Source organism: Staurois parvus, unplaced genomic scaffold, assembly GCF_062004578.1.
Source record: "Staurois parvus isolate SC_StPar_1 unplaced genomic scaffold, SC_StPar_1.0 ptg000013l, whole genome shotgun sequence".
Lineage (NCBI taxonomy): Eukaryota > Metazoa > Chordata > Amphibia > Anura > Ranidae > Staurois > Staurois parvus.
This window is the reverse complement of record NW_028317809.1, coordinates 11,933,777-11,959,041: the sequence shown is the minus strand read 5'-3', so window position 1 is coordinate 11,959,041 and position 25,265 is coordinate 11,933,777. Positions and strand designations below refer to the sequence as shown.

The 25,265-nt window shown below is 41.4% G+C and overlaps 1 protein-coding gene across 1 annotated transcript in view; it reads left to right on the top strand.

The window, feature by feature from the left end:
* Nucleotides 1–25,265, top strand: part of LMNB2 (lamin B2) — a 46,711-nt gene that overhangs the window by 7,116 nt on the left and 14,330 nt on the right. Inside the window, exons 2-5 of the mRNA XM_089675683.1 lie at nucleotides 2,051–2,187; nucleotides 15,481–15,637; nucleotides 19,563–19,688; nucleotides 19,767–19,937. Coding sequence (XP_089531809.1) covers nucleotides 2,051–2,187; nucleotides 15,481–15,637; nucleotides 19,563–19,688; nucleotides 19,767–19,937 — 591 coding nt within the window. The remainder of the gene's footprint in view (nucleotides 1–2,050; nucleotides 2,188–15,480; nucleotides 15,638–19,562; nucleotides 19,689–19,766; nucleotides 19,938–25,265) is intronic.

Genomic DNA, 25,265 nt, shown 5'->3' with positions numbered 1-25,265 from the left:
ATGGGGCATTGTCTGGTGGGATTTAACACCAATAACATGTCTGTTGTCCTGTATTAGTGAATCCAGCCGCAACATCTTGTTACAAAACATTAAAGGCTGATTTGTAAAAATCTAAAATTCTTTCTCCCTCTGGAACCATTTACCCCACACCGCATGTATGCTTTGTGCTGGTGTGTTACAAATGTCCAACAATATTTTATATATATATAATTATTTTTTTTATCCCTTGTTTTTGTGTGTCAATGCAAATTATTAAAAGAATACTAAAGTTTCGGGGGGGGGGGGGTTGTGTGTGTGGTGGTGTCGTTTTTTTTTTTTTTTTTTTTTTTTTTTTTTTTTTCCATGTCTATACTTAGCTGCTCTGTGTAGTGGTTTTGCACAGAGCAGCCTTGATACTCTTCTTAGCAGGTCCCCACCGGTGCTCCTGTCTCATCCCACTTCAAGCAGTGCCCCCAGGGAATGCCGCTTGCCCTGGGGGGCACCGCTGCATGCTTGTCCCTGAGCCACGGCTCTATGCGTCCATAAGACACATAAAGCCGTGGCTCAGCCCACAGAGATGGATATATCTATATATAATATATATCGTATTTCGCACTCCATAAGACGCACCTAGGTTTTAGAGGTGAAAAACGAGAAGAAAATATTCTGAACCAATGGACTGCGGACACAGTACAGGGGATGACCAGAGACTGCGGACACGGTACAGGGGATGACCAGAGACTGCGGACACGGTACAGGGGATGACCAGAGACTGCGGACACGGTACAGGGGATGACCAGAGACTGCGGACACGGTACAGGGGATGACCAGAGACTGCGGACACGGTACAGGGGATGACCAGAGACTGCGGACACGGTACAGGGGATGACCAGAGACTGCGGACACGGTACAGGGGATGACCAGAGACTGCGGACACGGTACAGGGGATGACCAGAGACTGCGGACACGGTACAGGGGATGACCAGAGACTGCGGACACGGTACAGGGGATGACCAGAGACTGCGGACACGGTACAGGGGATGACCAGAGACTGCGGACACGGTACAGGGGATGACCAGAGACTGCGGACCTTTTGGGGAGGGAGGGGTAGCGGGTACCTGAAGTTGTCCTTTCTTTAGTGTGGGCACGCTGGCTTCTTCCCGCACCGGCTTCTGTGACAGCTGGGTGCCTACTGCGCATGCGCGAGAAGCTCTGCGCTTTGTGAATGGCCCGGTGCCTTCTGGGATCTGTCATGTGTCCCAGAAGTCGCCGGACCATTCACAAAGCGTAGCGCTTCTCGCGCATACGCAGTGGGCATTCAGCTGTCACAGAAGCCAGCGCGGGAAGACTACAGCACTGGACAGAGGAAGAGGTAAGGTCCTGCAGGAGAGAAGAGCTGAGCGGCCGGCCCGGTATTCTGACATGGTAGCGGCGGCAGAAATACCGGGCTGGCCGCTCCATATTCGCTCCATAAAACGCAGTGACATTCCCCCCCTTTTTTTGGGGGAAAAAAAGTGCGTCTCATGGAGCGAAAAATATGGTGTTTGCGCTCTCCTCCTCCTCCTCCTCCCTCCTCCTCCTCCTCCCTCCTCCTCCTCTCCCCCTCCCCCCCCCCCCCACTATTGCCCTATCAACTTTGTAGTACAAGGACCTGTTAGATTGGATTCAAACTGATTGCTTTACATATATCAAAACTATATAATTGTACAGTAAACCTAACCTATCCAGATTGTTAATCTCTGTACATTTAGATTGTATGGTGTGCTAGTAAACTGCTTGAAAACAGTTAGTGATGAATCATTCATATTGGCATCTTTGCATAAACTGAGTCCCCGTGACTTATGTAGCAACTTGTTTCTCTTTGTGTGTTGCAAAGCTGGCAATCTATGGGTGAGTAGGGGTGATTTTGTTTGTATTACATTGAAAAGTTGTGGTTCCATGGCTTTTTTTTTTTTTTTTTTAAACTCGCTCTTGGCATGTGAAGCACATAACCTACTGGTTACGTTTTTGGTGCCCAACATTACTATTTTAACTTTTTTTTTTTTTTTTTCTTCCAACTTTGGAATTTTAGGTCAGTGTAATCAAAGACCTGTATGAGGCTGAGCTGGCTGATGCTCGAAAGGTTTTGGATGAAACGGCGAGACACAGAGCTAAGCTACAGATAGAGCTGGGGAAGTATCGGTCTGACCTTGATGAGCTAACAAAAAAGTAAGCATCATTCTTTTTAATTTTTTTTCATTTGAGAAGCTAGATTTCATTGGCATATGTTTATCATGTGGGTGTTTAAAAGTGATCGTTGATGGAAGTTTGTGCACTTAAGGCAGGCCATAGACGGGCTGTTTATCGGTCGAATTTTGAGCCGCTAAACGAAAATAGGTCGGCCCCGTTGCCAATGCTGCCACCCATGTGATGTTTTTCATGGTTTTTCCAGCATGACCGATAAAACTAAATGAGAAGATCCGCAAAAACCGGCCGACGGGCTGGCCCCACTAATGGCGTGAATATCGGCTGATTTTTCGTGTGAACAAAAATTTGGCCGATAAACGACCTGTCTATGGCCTGCATAAGACAAGCTTTGCAATCTGGGACAAGTTTATGTAAATGCAAAACCTGCTTGCAGCGATCTGATTTTTGAATCGTCTCAAATTGATGTGTTGACAAAGGCCCTAACACGTAAAGGGAAAACGGCATGGTTTCCTAACTTCTTTTTTTTTTTTTTTTTTGCCCTTGTCATTGCTTGAATAGACCAAACCACCCCTGATGTAAAATCCCCAGGTTACTAGTACATTAATGTTTTGGGGTCTCTTTACCGCTTGCATGCGCCGCTATTTACGTCAGTCACTGGATCTCGATCAGTGATTACTCAGTCACCCAGTGATCGCCAAGTAGTACCAACTGGGAGAGAGAACTGTATTTAAACAATACAGTTCTCTCCCCTGTCAGCTTCTGCACACTGCTTTGTATTTCATTTGCAGCGTTGCATGACCGCACAATTCTCAAATAACGCAGTGCTGTATCGCAAAACATGACCTGGTCAGGAAGGGGGGGGTAAATCCTCAGGAGGGCAAGCCGTTAAAGTGTTACTAAACCCACAACAGTAAAATCCGTCTGTATATGCAGTAAAGCATGCTTGTTATACTCACTGTGGGACCTAAGGGGTTAAACCTCTGCATAGTGTAAAGGATATTTTGATCCTGACTTCTCTGATCCTCCTTTTTGTTCAAATGTCCACATCTTATTTCCTGATAAGACAGACTGAACTGTAGCCATTCTGCACATGCTCAGTTGTCTATGGTGGTGTCTATTGTTAGAGAAGGTGGTTTTTTTTTTTTTTTTTTTTTGTGTTTTTTTTCTTGGAAGAGTGCATGTGATCAGCACACAGCCAATCAGCACTGTCCAGACAGAGGTCAGGGGTTTTGCATCCTCCGAGAGCAGAAAGAAAACTCCTGTAAGCTCGCTGAACACTGGTAGAAGTCACAAGACTGCTTTAACTGTTGATGAGAAAAGGTATTTAGCAGTTTATATTTACTAAAATAATTGCACTTCCATGTTCTGTGTACTGTGGGAGACCAGATATAGTGAATGCAGGGTCATGGGTTTAGTAACACTTTAAATCTTTTTCTGTAGACTGGGTATTCGCAGTTCTTTGTCAATAAATCCGCCAGTATGCCACTGACCATTCAAAATGATACTGTTCACCTCTCCTACATATGGACTGTAGAAAAGATGGTAACAAAAGTATGGAATAACTAAAAAAAAAAAGAGCCGCTGGTTCTCCCAGAGACACTGTGAGAGACTTTGCGCAGAGTGGTTTAACATAATCTTTGGCACATTACATAAAGTTATGGTATAGCCATTAATTCAGCTCTAAATATTACTGGACAAGTACCTATTCTTGTCCTGAAATGTGCCTCTTGCCACTCCTATATAGTAGACCTGGAGTGCCAGAGGAAGAAGCAGTACAAGGTGCCAGCCAATTCATGAGTTGACAAGAAGTATATTAAAAGGAAGATAAAGCCTAGGGATGTATAGATTTGAATATCACTGTGCAGCTTCTTCCTTCACTGTCCAATCACAGCAGGGTATGAGTCCTGGTTGACATGAGCTTAGCGGGAATGAGCTAACTGATGCAGGCTATCAAACTGAGGACATCTAGCAGCAAAACAAAGTACTGCACTGGACGTCTCTGGATCGAATGAGAATGTTGCAGCAGCTAGCCCTGTGTTTCATGTTTTAACAAGTCATTTAGTCCTTCTGTACCTGGGTTGCTTGCAGCGTTCCTACTGACTGTGACTCTGCCTATAGCTTGGGGTAATGTCTTCTGCTTTTCGAGTCTGCTTAGTCACCCAATTCCTCTTTAATTCTGTCTAGGTGTGGCTGCATCCTCCTCATCTTTTGGTTGAGTTCATTACCACAATTGTGTAATACCTCATGGGCGAAATCCTCCTCTTTTATTTGCGGACCTCGAACACGGGTCACAGGTGTGCTCCTGCGCCCTTTCATACAAATTCTATGTCTAATTTGCTTGGAACCTTAGCTGCTTCCGAGTTATCAACTGCAGAGTCTGATTCTGAGTCGCTCCAGTTTTTGACTGTTGTGCTTGCTCCTCAGGAGCTACAATCTACTGCTATTACTCTAAAATTCGAGTGACAAAAAAATTTCGTTTTTTATTTATTTTTTTGTTAAAGGAGGGGTTAAAATAATATGTCTATACTTACTTACCTACTCTGTGTAGTGCTTTTGCACAGAGCAGACCCGATTTCTTTTCTTGTTGGGTCGCCACCGCTGTTCCTGGCTCCTCTTCCCTCAAGCAATGCCCCCAGGGAAAGCCACTCACCCTTGGGGCTGTGTTGCATTCTTGTCCCCTGAGCTGCTTCTCTCTCTCTCCCCCCCCCTCTCTGGCTCACTTGCTGTGGTTTGTCTGTCTCAGCCAATGACGAGGAAGAGTCCCCACACAGCAGAGGCTGTCATGAACGTCGCTGATCGGGTAAGGATTGGGGGTGGCTGAGGGGCATCTGGTATGGATTGGGAGTTACATGAAGGTAAAAAACCTTTAGTTCTACTTTAAAGGAGACCATTTTTGGCTCTTTATACATTGTATACTACCTTGAAACTAGAGGATTAGCCTTTTGTTTTCTACCAGTGCTATCTCCAGCCTTGGATTGTTTAAAACTCAGAACTTGAAAACTTTCCCTTTTTTTTTTTTTTTTTTTTTAATTTTTTAATACTGTTTTTCCATTTCTCTATTGAGACTGGAAGCATCCTAATAAGTTATTTTCCTGCCTCCCCAGCCCTTTTTAGAATTGTATCTATTTGGTGAGAACTTTGAATGGAAGTGGTCTGTTCCCACTGTGGATCCAGCTGTCTCCTGTCCTAAAGTCACACTCGGGAATCCTTGTTTTTATTTTCAAAAAGATTCCATACACATTCACTACTTTGATGGCCCTGTAAACTATTTTACTTGAAATAATTTCCTATTGTGTTTTTCTACTTCCTTGTAATGTCCTCCGAGCTCCCAAACCTCTTCCTTTTTTTTTTTTTTTTCCCTTTTTTTTCTTTGTCATTGGTTTGTAACTAGCAGCATACGTTAGTTGTGGTCATGTGCACTGCTGTATGCACAGTACACATCCCATAGTTCATTGTCCCTAGTCCACCACGGGAGCAAGCAAGAGTTTGGCTACATTCCTACCTAGAGTGGGACCATGGAGAACAAATCCTATAACAGAAGGTTGGATCACAGCACTAAAAAAAACAAAAAGTTTGAGCCTGCAAGCACTAAAAGGAATTTTTTGTAACTAGGAATACATACTATGCGAAACGTTATGTATGGCTTGTAAAGGTATGACATGAATGAGTCCATCTTCTATGTAACCCAGTGGAAGTCATTGGTTAATCAGATTATCTCTTATAAAAAGGTCCAATGTGGGAATAGGAACTGTCCTAAAATTCCATCAAATTTGGGATCTATGGTATAATTCTACACCCATGTGTTTCCAAAAAAAAAAAAAAAAAGCGCTATAACCCACATTTGATTTTGGATGAAGCAAAGCAAATGCCTAGTTGAGAGATTGTGTGAAAGACATTTTTTTTTTTTTTTTTTGCTCTGCTTTATATACAGTTGTGACCAAAATTATTCAACCCCCAATGCTGTAAAGGGGTTTAGGGACTATAGTGTACATTTGGAATTGTATTCAGAATCAAATCCTACAAGGACGTTGTAACTACCCAAATGCAACTAAAATGACATCAATTGTTTATGTAATACAGTAGTAAATGGTTCTTATGTGGTTTCTTCATTGCCACAATTATTCAACCCCTTAAAGACTACCACTCTGAAGAACAGAGGTTCATACAGGTGCTTTCCATCAGGTATTGAAAACACCTGTGGATGTCACCGAGCAGCAATCAAGCATAATAAGCACCAATTAGGCAGCTTTAAAATGACTGTGATACTCAGCTCCTTCTAGACATTTACTGGTGTGGTTACAAACATGGTGAAGGCAAGAGAATGGTCCAGGAAGACAAGAGAAGAGGTGATTTCTCTTCACAGGAAGGGCAATGGCTATAAGAAGATTGCAAAGATGTTAAACATACCAAGAGACACCTTAGGAAGCATCATTCGCAAATTCAAGGCAAAGGGCACTGTTGAAACGCTACCTGGTCGTGGCAGAAAGAAGATGCTGACTTCGACTGCTGTGCGCTACCTGAAGCGTAGAGTGGAGAGAAGTCCCCGTGTGACTGCTGAGGAACTGAGAAAAGATTTGTCAGATGTGGGTACAGAAGTTTCAGCCCAGACAATAAGACGCACACTGCGTAATGAAGGCCTCCGTGCCAGAACTCCCAGGCGTACCCCCTTGCTGTCTCCAAAGAATAAGAAGAGTCGACTGCAGTATGCCAAAAGCCATGTGGACAAACCACAAAAGTTGTGGGATAGTGTTCTGTGGACTGATGAAACAAAATTAGAACTGTTTGGGCCCATGGATCAACGCTATGTTTGGAGGAGGAAGAACAAGGCCTATGATGAAAAGAACACCTTGCCTACTGTGAAGCATGGTGGAGGGTCAATCATGCTTTGGGGCTGTTTTGCTTCTGCAGGTACAGGGAAGCTTCAGCGTGTGCAAGGTACCATGAATTCTCTTCAGTACCAGGAGATATTGGATGGAAACGTGATGCAGTCCGTCACACACCTGAGGCTTGGGAGACGTTGGACCTTTCAACAGGACAATGATCCCAAGCATACCTCCAAGTCCACTAGAGCATGGTTGCAGAGGAAAGGCTGGAACATTTTGGAGTGGCCATCGCAGTCACCAGACTTAAATCCGATTGAGAACCTCTGGTGGGACTTAAAGAAAGCAGTTGCAGTGCGCAAGCCTAAGAATGTGACTGAACTGGAGGCCTTTGCCCATGAAGAATGGGCGAAGATACCCGTAGATCGCTGCAAGACACTTGTGTCAAGCTATGCTTCACGTTTAAAAGCTGTTATAACTGTAAAAGGATGCTGTACTAAGTACTAAGATTGAATGTCACTTGGGGGTTGAATAAAACTGATAATGCTGTGAGCACAGAAAAGACATTTGTGGTTATTTCATTATAACTGTTATGTTATATTTGTCTGACCTACAAGTGCCTCTTTAATGTAAATGTAAGCAAGATGACTGAATGATCAAAAGCAATGTCAAACTGGCCAAAACACTCAATTTCAGTGGGGGTTGAATAATTTTGGTCACAACTGTATTTCTTGGCAAGGCTCCATAAAAAGGATTTTAGATAGCCTTGCAGCCTTATCCAGCTTGGAAGATGCCAATACCTGAATGAAGGGCATCATGTTTTGCTTGCGTCAGTCTTTTTGTGAAGGGTGTATGGGTGCAGAAAAAAAGCCCACTCTGTCCAGGAGCAGCAGCATTGGCAAGAAAAATTCTGCTGCATGTGTGTGTCTAAACACATGTTAAACGCTAGGTGCATTTAGCGATGGCCAAGATAAATTCTTATTCTAGCCAATGAAATCAATTTAATGCCAAAGCGCTTGGCACATCTAAATGCATCTTTTCTGCAAAAACACTGCTGCCAGGAGGAAAGGCGTCTAGGAGAGATAAGGAAATGACCTGTGTGCATGAGGCCTAAATCGTGCAGTCTGGTGGTGAGATTTATGCATTTGATATGTTTAGAAAAAAAAACACTGTTTCCAAAAAAAGTAAACACATACATTGTGTGTTCAACCATTGTGCAAGGCCTGAGGAAATTGTCTTGTATGCTATTTTATACTGTAACAATTAGAGATGGAATGGTCGTAAAGAGAAAATGTAGGCAGACTAAGCAGTTCATATTGCTGATTTTAGAAAAGATAAGAAAAAGCTACGTTAGAGGGAGGGTATGAAGGTTGCTGCATCGAGTCAGTTTTCCTCATCCCCAGAGGATTTTACTGTCTGTTTTAAAGTTCCAGTAGATGCAGTCACCCTTGTATGAACTGTTAGAATGGGCACTAAAGCCTGGTTCACATCTGTGCTTGTTGCAATTGGTGTATTTTTCTGGCATGATGCGATTTTTGGCACGCTTTTAATGCGTGTTGCATTGTGGTGGTTTGTTTTGTCGTCCTACTCCCTCCAAAGTAATCGCCAGAAATTGTACATCTGAATCTGATTTGTGGCTGCATATCTGACTGCCATCCCATCTTGTGACTGGACATGGAATGTAAAGCATTTCTGTTGCTATTTTCACTGTAGGATCACAAATATATTTTAAAAAGTTCCATTTCTGTGGTTGGGTAAATAATATTGCATATTTATAATTCATATGTACTGTTTCCATTTGATGTATTTGTCAGGCTAACAAACTGATGAGTACTATACGAAATTAGTGTCATAGGGGCTTGGCAACAGGGAGAATGGTAACCTTTTAAATGGTCTAAGCTAAAACCCTGATCATTCCCAAATAGATCGGCTAAGAGATGTCCGAAACCATTAAACCACTGAAACATAATTGAGTATTAAATGGCCTGATAAAGTGCCCAAAATTTTGTTGCTCAAAAAAAAAGCCATTTATATAGGGGGAAAATAAAATACAACATGTAAACCTTTTTAAAGGACAATTACATTGACCCCCAAACCCTTAGCCCTGGTTCACGCTGATGCAGTGCAGAATTTGCAGCATTTGCGGTGCGAATTCCGCATCAGAATTGCACCCTGTTCGTGCGAACCGCTCTGGGTGTGTATGTTAACATCCCGAAAGCAGTCCGCAAAACGCAGTGCGATGTGCAGAATCGGATCGCATAGGTGTGAATACCCATGCGATCCGATTCTAATGCGGATCAAAAAAAGGTCCTGCAAGTTTTTGGTGCAGGTGCGGTGCAATTAGAGCCATACAGAATGTAAGGCTCCAATCGTACAGCAAACAAAAATCGCATGTGATTTGGAAAGGAGTGCGGTGCCTGTGCAAATCACATGCAATTTACCTCACCGCATATATGTGAACCCAGGCTCCAAGTGGAACTTTACTCATAACTGATAAAAATAATATTCTTTAGCAAAGAAGATGCTATCAAAATTAGTGTGCATTGTAAATTGCCTCCAGCATTGTCCTTGTTTCTTCTTGCTGGGGGCTGCCATTTTGTTGAAGACCAGAGCCCTGAGCAGCGGTTAAAGTAGAATGAAACCCTCTATCCTTTCACAGACAAGGAAGCTGCCATCTGTTTGATCTGCTGTTGCCATGGTGCTGCACAAATGATCAGTTCGAACACCAGCCATTTGATGGTTTGAGACCCGACTTCACACCAAAGCGGTGCGGGAAGCACTCCGAATCCTGTGCGTTTCTCACACTGCGTTGCAGTTGGATCACGTTCATGTGATCTGGTGCGGGTGTGATTGATAAATTAATGACACCCTGAAACTGATCACAAAATGCGATATGATTTCCAGAAACCGCATTGCTTGGGTAAGAACACCCATGCAATGCAATTCAGGTGCAGATTTAAAAAAGGGCCCTGTACCTTTTTGGTGCAGATGCAATCTGAGCGTTACAAAATGTATGGCTCAAATTGCACCGCATTGACATTTGCATGTAATTCTTACAGGAATGTGATACAATTCAGGTGCAAATTACTTGCGATGTCCTGCACCGCATAGTATGTACCTGTGCTGACAGTTTGGCTGAGAGCACAAGCAAATGTCAGCATTCCTGGCATGGTGGGAATGAAACTTTTTTTTTTTTTTTATAAACCGTTAAATCGATAGATTTAGTTCTGCTATAATGTTTAGACTGTCAGCAGATCAGCCTCTACTATTTCAGCAGAGTGCTCTAAAAATGGAGAGCAACTGAGCATGTGTAGAGACGGGTGATCCAGTGTATTACTGGATTTTCAACAGTATAGGTACTTATTTATAATCTTTTACATTGCTATACCTACAAAACGTACCAGCATGAAGTGATCTAGCAGGACTTTAGTCAAAAAATTAAGTTCCCCTTTTAGGTCCATTCACACTATGAAAATGTTACTGAAAAAAAAAAAAGATTTTCACCATGCAGCAAACTTGCTAAACCGCAGATCTTGTGTTTCAGTAGTCTCACCCCAAAATCATCATGTGTATAATGAGCAATGCCTTTCATCATCTGCAAAGTGGGATCAATACAAAACTATAATATGTAATGGTGTATACACCCTCTGTATGTAAATGACTGGTGTGTTTTTTTTTTGTTTTTTTTTTCTTTGCAATTGATCAGTCAATATAGCAAAGCTCAGAGGGAAGGGAAAAGCCACACAAAGCAAAAAAGTTGGCTGTACAGCATGCTGATAGGTTCATCATCCTATCGGTGTTCTTCTTTTTCACGGTCTTTTCAATGTGTGCACGCCAGTAAGTGAAAATCCGGTAGAGAAACATCAGGTTCCCTCTTTTCTAGACAAGGCTGTGTTGTGGGACAGAGCTGTGTAAATCTCAGGACTGGAGGGTCAGTAATGTAAATCTTTGGCAGATATATCTGCTCCCATCTTTGTATTTAGCTATTCATCTGAAGTTCTGCTTTTGTTTGCAATCTGCCAGCATGCTGTTGGATTTTGTTTTGTAGTGGGAAGACACATTGCTTTAGTTAATCTTGACAACTGGTCATCGCGTAGTATACCTACACATACGGTAGCTGCTAGTAAAATGCTGATTCTTGTGGATTTAAGTTCTTGCAGCTGTTGATGGCATATTGCAGCAAATGGTGCCCACAAAAGCAGCTTTTTGTCTTCACACAGAACAGCATTCTTGGGCAAACTTGACCTAGCAGCAACTGGTAGCTTTGAGAAGAATGATTACATAAAGTTTGTATATGTAAGTGGAATGACTATGCTATTCTAAACCAAGCCTTAAACATTTGGCAAGTAGTGATGTAACATGCCTATTGATGTTGTACATAGACCAAAATAATTCCTTAGTAAAAAGGAAAAACAAGTGTAAGGATGTATGTCAATGGGCCAAGGCTCCATTAAAGTCTTTCCAAAACCTGGCAAGAACAAATGTGAAATCCATGGCCGCCACATTTTTGGAGTACACCAAGATCTTATCTTGCATGGTATCTTCCATCTTTCTGTGGATTATGGCTTCTGTGACCCTATTTCTAGTCTAGGGCACAATTTGGGTGTATTCCAGGCATTTACTGATGTCTGCTTAGCATCAGTTGTGACCTGCATGTGAATGCTAAACTGCCTTTTTAGAAAGCTTAAAGGTGTTCCTGTTATCCTGAGGAACCTTCAGAACCTTCGCAAGCTGGTGAATAGGAGGGGGCAGACCTATTGTGTGCAGGAAGCAAATACTACTGCAATAAAACTTTGAATGAACTTCAAGAGCTGGCGCGTTCTGACAAGACATAGTTGCTGTAGATGAGTGTAGGTGTGTCCTAAGCCCTAAATCCACACGCTAGCTCTAGTCAACTGGTCTTTTCACATGATCAAACTGATTTTTCTCTGTAATAGCTAGGAGAGTGACTAGTTTCCCAAACATACTGTGTGTAATGTCTTTGGACAGCTTTTACAGGATTTGAAAAACTTGTTTTAGTAATGTTTTTGAGAATTCCTTATATTGTCTCTCCACCTCCTCCCCTCACACGTGTTTTTACGTAAAGAAAGTTTTTTTTTTTTATTTTAAATATAAATGATCTATCGCCGATATTAATTATAAGGCCTAAATGGGTCCCCCCCACCCCTGAGTACAACTCTCCACAGTGAGAATCTGGGGTGTCACCAGACCTAGAGTCCCCATTGGTAGATTTCTGCTCTTACTGTTCTGGTGTCACCCCAAATTTTGGCATTTTCTTTTATTTACACTTTCATGGATAACAGTAAATTAGGACACAAAATATAGAGCGTGAATCTTCCTAATGGGCACAGACAGCTATAAAAACTGAGATGTTCCCCTCTACTCCATCCAAAACCTAAAGCGTTTGCCTTTTTTATTACACTTTGAGAAATTTTTCTTCTAGGCCCCAGGAGATTTTTTTAGAGCCTTTACATTTCATATTGTACTATAAGTTCATACTTGGCAAGCAGCTAGTATTTCTTTTGTTTGACACGGTTGTTTTTATAGAATATCTATATACCCCCCATCTGTCCATCCATGTCTCAATATTTTATTTTTATGAGAAATCACTCTGAAAAACACCCCTAGCATTTGTGGTCATATTCAATCTTGAGTAAGGGCAGATGATTCTTGTAGCATTTACGTCTGGAATGTCTGCCCTTAGCTCAGGCATGCAGGCAGGAGTATATTCTTAGCTGAGAAAAACCCCTTCTCTCCTGAAGACTCCTGATATGACATTTGCCTAGGCCTGGAAACCAGAAAGTAACTGAAGGAAACATTTTTAAAACCAGTAAATATGATATACAATTCCATTTACGAATGCTAGCGGTATAGGGATTCAAAATAATCCATGTTAATTGAGACATTTTGTTTTCCTGCCCTAAAGGCTTGCAAACCAAAAAAATTAGCAAACCCTATCAGTTCCAGCCATAAGGAATATGTGAATTCTGCTGCTGGGCACAGTCTGTTTCCATCAGTAATGATCTTCTGTCCCTAGCCAGATATAATCACTGATTGTGTGAACACTTAAGCTTGGCTCAGCGGCCACAGCTCTTCATGACATCTTTGATTCTAGCCAGAGAAATCTGCAGATTTTAGTCACCGGAGTTTAGTGTGTGTGTTAATTGAGCATTTGATTGCACACTTCTAAATACTTCCTTCAGAAGGCTGCCAAGGTGCTGCTGAGAAGGTGGACTGGGCTTACTTAAACTGACAATTCAATACTTCTGCTGTAAGGTTTGAAGATGAATTGCTGCACAGTACCTACCACTACAGAGGTTTTTGTTAGGAATATGTGTACACTTGAATGTCCCTAGCCTGGCCAAAGGCTCACTTTTTAGATGGTTTTTAATAAAACATTCTTGACTTGTCTTTATAGCCATTCCCCATTCTCCCCAGCATACAATAGCTGAGAAAGATGCGACCTGGAAGGAAATGCTGCTTTGATTCATTTATGATTCAGTTAAAGTAATTGTAAAACTATACATTGTTTCCTCCTAAAATAAAAAACATGTTCGCAATCCATAACAAATGGTGCTTTGGGTGAAAGAATCCACAGGATGGGTGGCACAAATCCTCCACTGGATCCACCCAAAGGTGTACTCTCACCTGGTAGATTGGCCCTCACTACAATGGTCAAACTTGCGTGAAGGACACACAATCCCCAATTCTGCCAGAATTCAATCCGCACACATCAGAATTTCTCTCCCTCAATGACCAATGGTTCACATAGAATCTTAGCCTCAAGCTCTAAAATGTCCTTTGGATGCCTTCCTGTCAGTAGCCTGATGGATGCAATACAGGGCACAACATTCCCAAGCTGTGAGATGATGGCTGTAGAATAGATCACTGTCTATAGATGTTTCTGCACTGGTGGCACTTCTTCAGGAGTAAAACGAAAGGAAACATAGGACACAGAGGTTCCCCTCTCCAACCTGCACCTCCCTTTTCAGTATGTGTTTCCCCTTCCAAAAATAACACCAATGCAATATCAGAAACCATCTTCACATACAGTGGGGGAAATAATTATTTGATCCCCTGCAGATTTTGTAAGTTTGCTCACTTACATAGAAATGAAGGTTCTATAATTTTTATCATAGGTGTATTTTAAATGTTATAAATTAAGTTGCAGTTAGTGATCCCCTACCAGCCAAAAATAATTCTGGCTCCCACAGACTAGCTATGTGCTACACAGATTAGTCCTGTCAATTTAAGATGGTGCTCCTAACGACAACTTATGTATAAGACACCTGTCCACAGAATCGCTTCTTCCATTCAAGACCAAAGAGCTGTCAAAGAACGTTAGGAATAAAATTGTAGACCTGCACAAGGCTGGAATGGGCTACAAGACCATCAGCAAGAAGCTTGGTGAGAAGGAGACAACTGTTGTTGAAGCAACTATTCGCAAATGGAAGAAATACAAAATAACCATCAATCACCCTTGGTCTAGAGCTCCATGCAAGATTTCACCTCATGGGGTAAGGATAATCATGAGAAAAGTGAGGGAGCAGTCCAGAACTACACAGTAGGAGTTTGTGAATGATCTCAAGTCAATTGGGACCACAGTCACCAAACCATTGGTAACACAATACGCCACCGTAGACTTAATTCCTGCAGTGCCCGCAAGGACCCTAAAGAGTTTGCCAATGAACATCTAAATGCTTCAGAGAAGGATTTGGAGCAAGTGATGAGGTCAGATGAGACTAAAATTGAACTCTTTGGCTTTAACTTGACTCTCCGTGTTTGGAGGAAGACAAACGCTGACTATGACAGTCAAGCACGGCAGTGGAAACATTGTTTTGGGGCTGTTTCTCTGCAAAAGGTACAGGCCAAATTTGCTGCATTGAGGGGACAATGGACAGGGCCATGTATTGTAAAATCTTGGATGAGCACCTTCTTCCAGAACACAGAAGATGGGTCGTGGATGGGTCTTGAGTCAGCATGACAATGATCCAAAACATGCCGCCAAGACAACAAAGGAGTTACTCAAGAAGAAGCACATTAAGGTCTTGGAGTGGCCTGTCCAGTCTCCAGACCCTAATCCTATAGGAAATTTATGGAGGGAGCTGAAACTTCGAAAAGATCTGTAAAGAAGAATGGACGAAAAGTGGGCAAACTTACAAAATCTGCAGGGGATCAAATAAATATTTTTCCCCACTGTATATATTTCTGCAGATCAACTAACATGAGAAGGGGACATAGTGTCAGTGTTCTGTGAAGCGGATTTATAAGAGCACTTCAGTGCTCCTTGTTTGTGTGTGTGTTTTTTCTATTTTTGGCTGCTGACGTTTTCTTTTCCAAGTCTTGCATTTGTTTACGAAGCGCTATTCGGCGACAGCAAAGCAATAACATTGAATTAAATGGAGTTTCTAGTGTTTGTGGTTTGTGTTTTATAGATATGAAAAAAATTGTTTGTGTCCAATTTTATAGTAAATTTTCTTTCTTTATTTTTCAGTTTTAAGAAAAAAGATGCTGAGCTGGTTAGTGCACAACATCGCAATAAGGACCTGGAGGCATTGCATTTCAGGAGTGAGGCAGAGCTTACAGCCGCCCTAGATGGGAAGAGGAAACTGGAGGCAGAAGTGGCTGATTTGCGTGCTCAGCTTGCTAAGGTATAATATTGGTTAGTGTAGGTAGTCTGCAGATTGAGAGAAGCAGACCTGTTTTCTGAACACCACTGAGATTTACATTAACCATAATCATTTTAAAGTGTATTTCCATTTTTGTATTTAAATTGGGAAACCCTTTTTAATACCTGCCATGTGAACGTGTATAAATTGCAGTGTATATGTATGTGTGTGTATATATGTATGTATGTGTGTGTGTATATGTGTGTGTGTGTATATGTATATATATATATATATATATATATATATATATATATATATATATATATATATATATTCTGAGACAAATAATAATTTCAGAACTTTTTTCCACCTTTTAATGTAACCTATAAACTGTACAACTGTTGAACAACAAACTGAAATATTTTAGGTGGAGGGAAATAAAAAAAAAAAAAAATATATGGTTGCATACGTGTGCATACCCTTAACCACCGCCCGCCTTATAAGGCAATGACGGGTGAAAGGTGGTTCTTTCGTCCTGGGAGGACGTCATATGACGTCCTCCCGTTCTAACCGTGCATGGGCGGCTTCGGGAGCGCCCAGCGTAGTGATCGGCTGTTCGCTGTGTCCCTCGGACACAGCGTATCACCAATCAACGGAAAGAGCTGAAGATTTCGGCTCGGTCTTATGATCAGCTGTGCTCAATCACAGCTGATCGCATGTAAATAGGGAAATCCTGGTTATCGGCATTTCTCTCCCCACGTGCTGTCACACTGACAGCTCGAGAGAAGAGCCGGTAATCCTTTCCTCGGAGGGGATATGTACACTGATCATCAGGGCACTGATGATCAGTGTAGCCCCAGCAGTGCCACCTGTCAGTGTCCATCAATGCCAGCTGTCAGTGCTCATCAGTGCCTCATAAATGCCACATCAGTGCCTACCAGTGCACATCAATGCCACATATCAGTGCTCCTCATCTGAGCTGCCTTTCAGTGCTACCTTTCAGTGCCCATCAGTGCTGCCTGTCAATGCCCATCAGTGCCACCTATCAGTGTCCATAACTGCAGCCTCATTAGCGCATATCAGTGAAGGAGAAAAATCACTTATTTACAAAATTTTAAAACAAAAACAAACTTTTTTTTTTTTTTTTTTTTTTTTTTTTTTAATTTTCAGTTTTTGGTTTGTTTAGCAAAAAAATAAAAAACCCTGAGATGATTAAATACCACCAAAAAAAAGCTCTCTGTCTCAAAAAAATTATACAAATTTCATATGGGGTACAGTGTTGCATGACCACGCAATTGTAATTCAAAGTGTGATGGCACTGAAAGCTGAAAATTGGCCTGGGCAGGAAGGGGGTATAAGTGCCCAGTAGGCTAGTGGTTAAATTAATACTTTGTTGAAACATCTTTTTGATTTTATTCCAGCACTCAGTCTTTTTGGGTATGAGTCTATCAGCACGGCACATCTTGACATGGCAATATTTGCCCACTCTTCTTTGCAAAAACAATCAAAATCTGCTACATTGCGAGGGCATCTCTCCTGTGCACAGCCCTCTTCATATCACCCCACAGATATTCGATCGGTTTCAGGTCTGGGCTCTGGCTGCGTCATTCCAAAACTTTAATCTTCTTTTGGTGAAGCCATTCCTTTGTTGATTTGGATACATGCTTTGGCTCGTTGTCATGATGAAAGATGATGTTCCTCTTTATGTTCAGCTTTCTAGCAGAAGCCAATATTGTGCCAATATTGACTGGTATTTGGAACTATTCATAATTCCCTCTACCTTGACTAAGGCCTCAGTTCAAGAAGATGACAAACCGTCCCAAAGCATGATGCTGCCACTGCCATGCTTCACTGTGGGTATGGTGTTCTTTTGGTGATGCGCAGAGTTTTTGCGCCAAATATCATCTGTTTTGGAATTATGGCCAAAAAGTTCAACCTTGGTTTCATCGGCCCATAACACATTTTCCCTCCTGCTTTTGGGAGACTTCAGATGTGGTTTTGCAAAATTTAGCTGGGCTTAGATGTTTTTCTTCATAAGAAAAGGCTTCCATCTTGCCACTCTACCCCATAGCCCAGACATATGAAGAATACAGGAGATTGTTGTCACATGTATCACACAGCCAGTACTTGCCAGATATTCCTGCAGCTCCTTTAATGTTGCTGTAGGCCTCTTGGCAGTCTCCCAGACCAGTTTTCTTCTTGTCTTCAATTTTGGAGGGATGTCCAGTTCTTGGTAATGTCACTGTTGCTCCATATTTTCTCCACTTCATGACTGTCTTCACTGTGTTCCATGGTATATCTAATGCCTTGGAAATTCCTTTTGTACCCTTCTCCTGACTGATACTTTTTAACAATGAGATCTCTCTGATGCTTTGGAAGCTCTCTGCGGACCATGGCTTTTGCTGTAGGATGCGACTACAAAAATGTCAGGAAAAACCTACTAGAACAGCTGGGGTTGGGGTTAATCAGATTTCAGTTTGTTGTTCAACTGAGTTGTACAGTATATAGGTCACATTAAAGGTGGAAAAAGTTCTGAACGGATTTATCTTATTTTTTTTACATCACAGAAACCTGACATTTTAACAGGGGTGTGTGACTTTTTTTATAGTGTGTGTGTGTGTGTGTGTGTGTGTGTGTGTGTGTGTGTGTGTGTGTGTGCGCGCTATGTTCTGCACTGAAATTCTACTAGGTTTTTAGGGAGCTTGGAAACTTTTTGCAACAATTAACCCTTTGCAGGCATAGCTTAATTATCTGTAATCTGAATATGCTCTGTCCTGACAAGTGTGTTTTTTTTTTTTTTTTTTTTTTTTTTTTGTGTGTTTTTTTTTTCCAAGGTTTAAAAGCTAGCCTTCTTGCATCACCACCCATTTTCAGCTAGACTTCATATGATGTCCTGAGAGTGAAATGGTTATATAAAGAATTTGCAGCTAGCAATTCCCTGTTTAAGTAGAAGTGATTTGAGTGGCTATCACTTCTGCTGGTGGTGGAAGGGGGGGGTCCCTCTTTATTGCTATTACAAGGGATGTTGTTCATCCCTTGTGATAGCAGTAGTATTAATGGCAAAAGACACTGTTGAAAAAAAGTTTATATTTAAAAAAAAAAGTATGTAAGGCTCCCGTCTGTGTGTGTGTGTGTGTGTGTGTGTGTGTGTGTGTGTGTGTGTGTGTGTGTGTTCTCAAATTTTGATGGTGTCGTGTTTAAAAGCATCAGAATTGTAGCTAAATGTGTATAATACATTTTCAATTGTTGCAGTGTTTCCTTATTAAAGTAATTTTGATCCTATTTTTTTTGTTTTTTTCTATAAATCATACAGGTATGGTGTATAGTCACTAATCAGTGAATTTTAGTAGCTGCGACCATTGTAAAGTACTGCAAAGCAAGAAGTGGAGCTTAAATATTTTCTAGGCAAATATAGCTTCCCACATGTACCCATGAATTGCAAACTACTCAGAAACGAGTGTTTAAAGTGATGTGATATTAATGGCAATTTTAGAAAGAGAAACTTGCATAAAGAACATGTCATATTTGCCTGCTCTGTAAAGTGGTTTTGCACAGAGCAGCTCTAATCCTCCTCTTCTCGGATCCCCCGCCGACGCTCCCGGCCCCTCCCTCCTGCAAAATTCCCCCAAAGCAAGCGGCTTGCCATAGGGGAACCCAAGCACGCTCTCTCCTGATCCGCTTGTCTGTGTGTCACTTCACACAGAGCTGCGGCCTGGCCCCACCCCTGCTCTTTCTTCATTGACTCACTGACTGTGATGTCTCAGCCAATGAGGAGGGAGGGCTCTCAAGGCTGCTGCACACAGGATTCTTACTTTCTTGCAACTTTAAGGGCAAAAAATTCTCTTAACTCGGGTAGTGTTGCTACATTTAGCTTCTTCTATTGAAGATGCAATAGGGAGCCATATTTTTGTCCACTTAGTGAAAAGACTTCCAAGTAGAGAATTATCTGTACATCTGCTTTTCTCAGGCTGAAGATGGTCATGCTGTTGCTAAGAAGCAGCTGGAAAAGGAAACTTTGATGCGTGTTGATATGGAGAACCGCTGCCAGAGTCTGCAGGAAGAGCTTGAGTTCAGAAAAAACATATATGAGGAGGTAAGATTTCCATAGTGGGTGAGAAGAGGTTTGTGTTGGCTGTTGAAGCTGTATATTTACCTTTTCTCTTGATTACAGGAATGTAGAGAAAGCAGGAAACGCCATGAGCGCAGCATAGTGGAGGTGGACAGGGGTAGCAAATATGACTACGAATCCAAACTGGCACAAGCTCTAGATGAGCTCAGGAAACAGCACGATGAGCAAGTTAAGGTCTACAAAGAAGAGCTGGAACAAACCTATCAAGCTAAGGTAATGTGATTGAACTATGATTCTTGTTTTAGAATAGTGGTAAACCATGAACATTGTTTTTAAATACAAAAAGCTGCTATTATAAATATTCAACTATAATGAATCTCCCGCAGTATTCATGCAAAGCAGTGTGCTTACAGTGAAGCGTGCACACACAGCCGCCATATTAAAACAGCACACAGTTAACCCTTTGATCGCTCCAGATTTGAACCCCTTCCTGCCCAATGTCATTAGTACGGTGTCAGGGCTTTTTATTACACGATTACATGATCACTGTGTCAAAATGCCCGATGCAGTTCCGCCATAAGTTGCTGATCGTTGCCATTGCTAGTGGAACAAATTCCAGTGTGTATATACCGCCATTTGTAAACGCTATAACTTTCACGTAAACCAATTAATGTACACATATTGGGATTTTTTTCTATTTTCTTTTAAAGCATGTGTAGCAGAATACATTTTGGTGTAAATTTTTATGACTACATTTTTTTTTTTTTTTACTGGACATGTTTAACCGCCTCCCACCCGCCATATAGGGTAATGATGGAAGGGTGGCGGTTCTCTCGTTCTGGGAGGTCCTCGTATGACGTCCTCACATTCTAACTGTGCGTGCGCTCCCTCGGGCGATCGGCGGTGCACTGTGTCGCTGAGACACAGCGGATCACCAGTCACTGTAAAGAGTCGATGACATCGGCTGTGTCATGTGATCAACTGTGTCCAATCACAGCTGATCAAATGTAAATAGGAAATGCCAGTTATCGGCAGTCCTCACCTCCCGCTGACCGCTCGTGAGTAGAGGAGAGCCGGTAATTGGCATTACTCAGAGCGGACATCTACATTAGGGCACTGATGATCAGTGTCGCCTGTTAGTGCCCATCAATGCCACATATTGGTGCCCATCAGACCTGCCTATCAGTGCCGCCTCATTAGTACACATCAGTGAAGGTGAAAAATTACTTATTTACAAAATTTTATAACGCAAACTTTTTTTTTTTTTTTTTGTTTAACAAAAAATAAAAACCCCAGTGGTGATTAAATACCACCAAAAGGAAAGCTGTATCTGTCTCAAAAAAATGATAAATTTTGTTTGACATTTGCGTGGTCATGCAACACTGTACCCAAAGTACAACAGCGCTGAAAGTTGAAAATTGGACTGGGCAGTAGGGGGGTAAAAATGCCTAGTAGGTTAATAGGAAAAAGTAAAAATGTTTTTTCTCAAAATTATTGGTTTTCTTCTTTTTTTTTTTTTTTTTGTGTGCAAAAAATAAAAACTGCACAGACGATCAAATACCACCGAAAGCTCTGTTCATGGGGGGAAAAAAAAGGACCCAAATTTTGTTTGGGTGAAGCATTGCATGACTGCGCAATTGTCAAAGTAACGCAGCACCATATCGCAAAAAATGGCCTGGTCAGGAAGGGGGGTAAATACTCTGGAGGAAAAGTGGGTTAAAAACAGTCAGTCATGTTTACAGTTTCCCATATAAACTGTCAAGCCATACCCATTCATTAGATATTCACAACTGGTTTATCACAAACATTTTTACTTGATATATCAACAGATGCCATAGAATAAATGCATCAAAGATGCAAGGGAGCCTTTTCACAGTTGATGTATTTATACAAGTTTCACAGCATAGAGCCGCTTCTTAAGGAACAATGGGAATCACATCTACAGAGAAAACAAGACCATATAATAGAATATTCCAGAAAACCCTACCACTAGGCAGGGATCTAAAAGGCTTAGCCAGAGTTAGAGATTGTACGGATGCTTCCGGGCTAGAGTCCAGGGAGCCACATTCTACCCCAAGCGGGTATGAGAGACACACTAGCAGATCAGACACCCAATTAAAAGCTATTAGTAAAAGAAAATTTTGGTTCCAGTAAATAGTAGCCGTTTTAAAAGGCTAAGGCAATGATCCAATTATATCCAAAAGGATATGATCGGCTGCAGTTGTGTGTATTTAGGGTATATCATAGCCACTTTGTAATATGTGACTTGTAGTGGCACATGATTCCAGGTATTTTATGCCCAAGGTTCACATATATAGCCTATTGTTTCGCAATAACATTAATATATGCATTTTTTTTTTTTTTTTGGCTTACATTAGTGCTGTAGGTTGTGGGACATAATATTTGCTAACATGTAAGAATTGTGTCCTACCTTTTTTGGTACCTTTTAGCTATTGAAGGCCCCCATGCTGGATTGTTTTATCACACCTGGGTTACTATTTTGGATGAGTCTTGCCACAATTGGCACTCAGCTGGAAGAGAGAGACCTTGAATGCTTCATGTCCCACCCTAATGTGGTCCACCTAAAAACACTGATACCATATCAGTGTTTTTAGATTGACCACATTAGGGCAGGACATGAAGATTTCAAGTTGTCTCTTCCAGCTGAGTGCCAGTTGTGGTAAGACTCATCTAAAATTGCAACCCAGGTGCCTTTTGGATATATCCGGATCATTGCCTTAGTTTTTTAAAACCGCTACTATTTACTGGAACCAAAATTTTCTTTTAACAGCGTTTATCGGGTGTCTGAGCTGCTGGTGTGTGTGTCTCATACTTGCTGCGGGGTACGATTTGGCTCCCTGGACTCTAGCCCAGGGTGTATCCGTCCAATCTCTAACCCTGGGTAAGCCTTTTAGATCCCTGCCCAGTGGTAGGGACAGTATTAATATTGATTGTGTCCCTTGTGCTGCTAGCTTGTCTAAGTTGAAATTCAAAGTCCCCTGCCCCATTTCCCATACCCTAAACCCACCCCCCCCTTTCTTTATACCCCTGCAGCTGTAATCCTCCAGCCAACTTTTCTAAACTACGGTCAATACTACAAAGTATTATATTTGACCAAATCCTAGAAACAATGAACCCTGAGGAAAAATGGGAATATTTTAGGAGCATAGTAAATAAATAAAGGTATGATTCAATGTATTCCAAAGGGCAATAAATCTAAAAGAGCGAAGGTTAATCCTGGGTGGCTAAACTTTAAAGTAAAAGGACATCTCAAAGAGGAAAACAAAAAACATCCTTCAAGGAATTTAAGGCAGAGGGGGTTATTGTCTGCATTCCAGCACTACAAGGAATGCAACAAAAGTGTAAAGCAATCAAGGTGGCTAAAACAGACTACGAGAGACTCTTAGCAGAGGAGCGTAAAAAAAAATCCCAAGAAATGTTTTAAAATCTATCAATAGTACAAAAAAAAAGTGAGATCAGAACGTACTGGCCCCCTAAAATATGACGGGAAGCTGGTTATAAATGACAAGAAGGCAACTGTACCAAATACAATCTTTAATTTTTTTTTTTTTTTCTCCATCAAAAATGCATGCACAGTGTTTTCTGTGTATTCCAATGGTCCTAATTTACACCAGTGCAGTCAATTTCCGGTGCACGAAAAAAAAAGTAGAACATGCTGCATTTTTTTTCTGCACTGAACCATACTGGAACATAGCAAACTGTACCAGAACTGCGTTTGGTGTGAACTGTAAGCAAAAACGTATCCGGAATACATCCAGAGTGAGATTTTGTAGTGTGAACTGGCACTTACAAAGAAAAGGGAGGGGTATAGCAATCAAGCCTGTATCATTAGTAACATATATCACAGAATCTACCCTTGTGGCTAACAGAAGACCGTGTCCGAAACAGACTTGAAAATCTCGACACAAATCACCAGGACTTACACCTAAGAGTCCTCAAAGAACTTAGTCAGACTATAGCCAGGCTGCTATTCCTAATTTTTATGGACCGTATACTGACAGTAATAGTACCAGCTGATTGGCAAAGGGCCAACGTGGTACCGATATTCGAAAAAGGGCAGAGACATACCTGGGAACTACAGACCAGTCAGTCTAACATCAATAGTATGTAAACTAATTGAGGGGATAATAAGGGATTATATCTATGAATTTGCTGAAGGAAACCGTATATTTAGTAGTAATCAGCATGGATTTATGAAAGGTCGTTCTTGCCAAACTTATCTGTTAACTTTCTACGAGGAAGTGAGCTGCAATCTAGATAAAGGAAGGGCGGTGGATGTGGTGTATCTGGATTTTGCAAAAGCATTCAATACAGTTCAACATAAACATTTAATTTACAAACCGAGATCTATAGGCATGGACCATAGGATTTGTTCATAGTTAGAAAACTAGTTACAGGGGCACGTCCAACGGGTGGTGATAAATGGCGAGTACTCAGACTGGACTGATGTGGTAAGTGGGGTACCACAAGGCTCTGTCCTGGGATCAATTCTGTTTAAATTTTTTATAAATGATATAGAGGCTAGTATAAATAGCTCAATATCAGTGTTTGCTGACAATACAAAGCTAAGTTGGATGACAATTTTGCAGCAAGATACAGATACTTTAAAAGAAGACCTCTAACATAATCAGGTAGATAAATATATGACAAATGAGGTTTAATGTTGAAAAATGTAAAGTAATGCACTTGGGGGCTAAAAATAAAAATTCAAACTACTTGCTAGGTGGAGAACCCCCTTGGGGAATCTAGGATAAAAAAGATCTGGGGGTTCTAATAGACTAGCTTTGCTTGGCATTGCATGCTATTGCTAACAAAAATTAGCGTGCATTTAAAATGTGATTTACTCGAGAGAATACTATAATCCTGCCACTTTACAAAAGTTTTGTTTGGCCTCATCTGCAGTATGCTGTCCAGTTTTGGTTACCAATCCTCAGGAGGGGGGGGGTGCTGGAACTGGAGAGAGTCCAAAAAAGAGCAGCAAAGTTATTAAAAGGACTGGAGGACCTCCGTTATGAGGAGCGATTACTAGCATTAAACTCCAAGCCCCCCCCCCCCCCAGAAAAGAGAAACTTGATAGGGGATATGATGGCAATATGCAAGTATCTAAATGGTGATTCTAGTATAGGGACTAAACTGTTAAGTCTCAAAGAGTGTAAGAAGACACAAGGCGGAGGAGAAGCGGTTTAACCTTAACCTGTTTTAGGTTTTTTTTCCACTGTCAGGGCGGTAAGTCTGTGGAACTCGCTTTTGCATTTGGTGGTGTTGGCAGGAATCCTTGATGATGATAATTAAAAAAAAATTAAAATTAAAAAAATAAACGTCTTGGATGGGTATCTTGACTTAACACAGCAGGGATATGGACAATGTTTTTGACATGAACACACCCACAGGCTTAACTGGATGGACTGGTGTCTTTATTCAACCTTACCAACTGTGTAACGTGTTGGAGGACAAGGGCCTCTTCCCTACAACTCTGGCCTGGTGGTTGGGAAGGGGTGATAACCACAGTTCAGTAAGTCATTTATTGAAAGAAAAAAAAAATTCCCAGATGTACATTGTCAATCACAACATACAGTGATG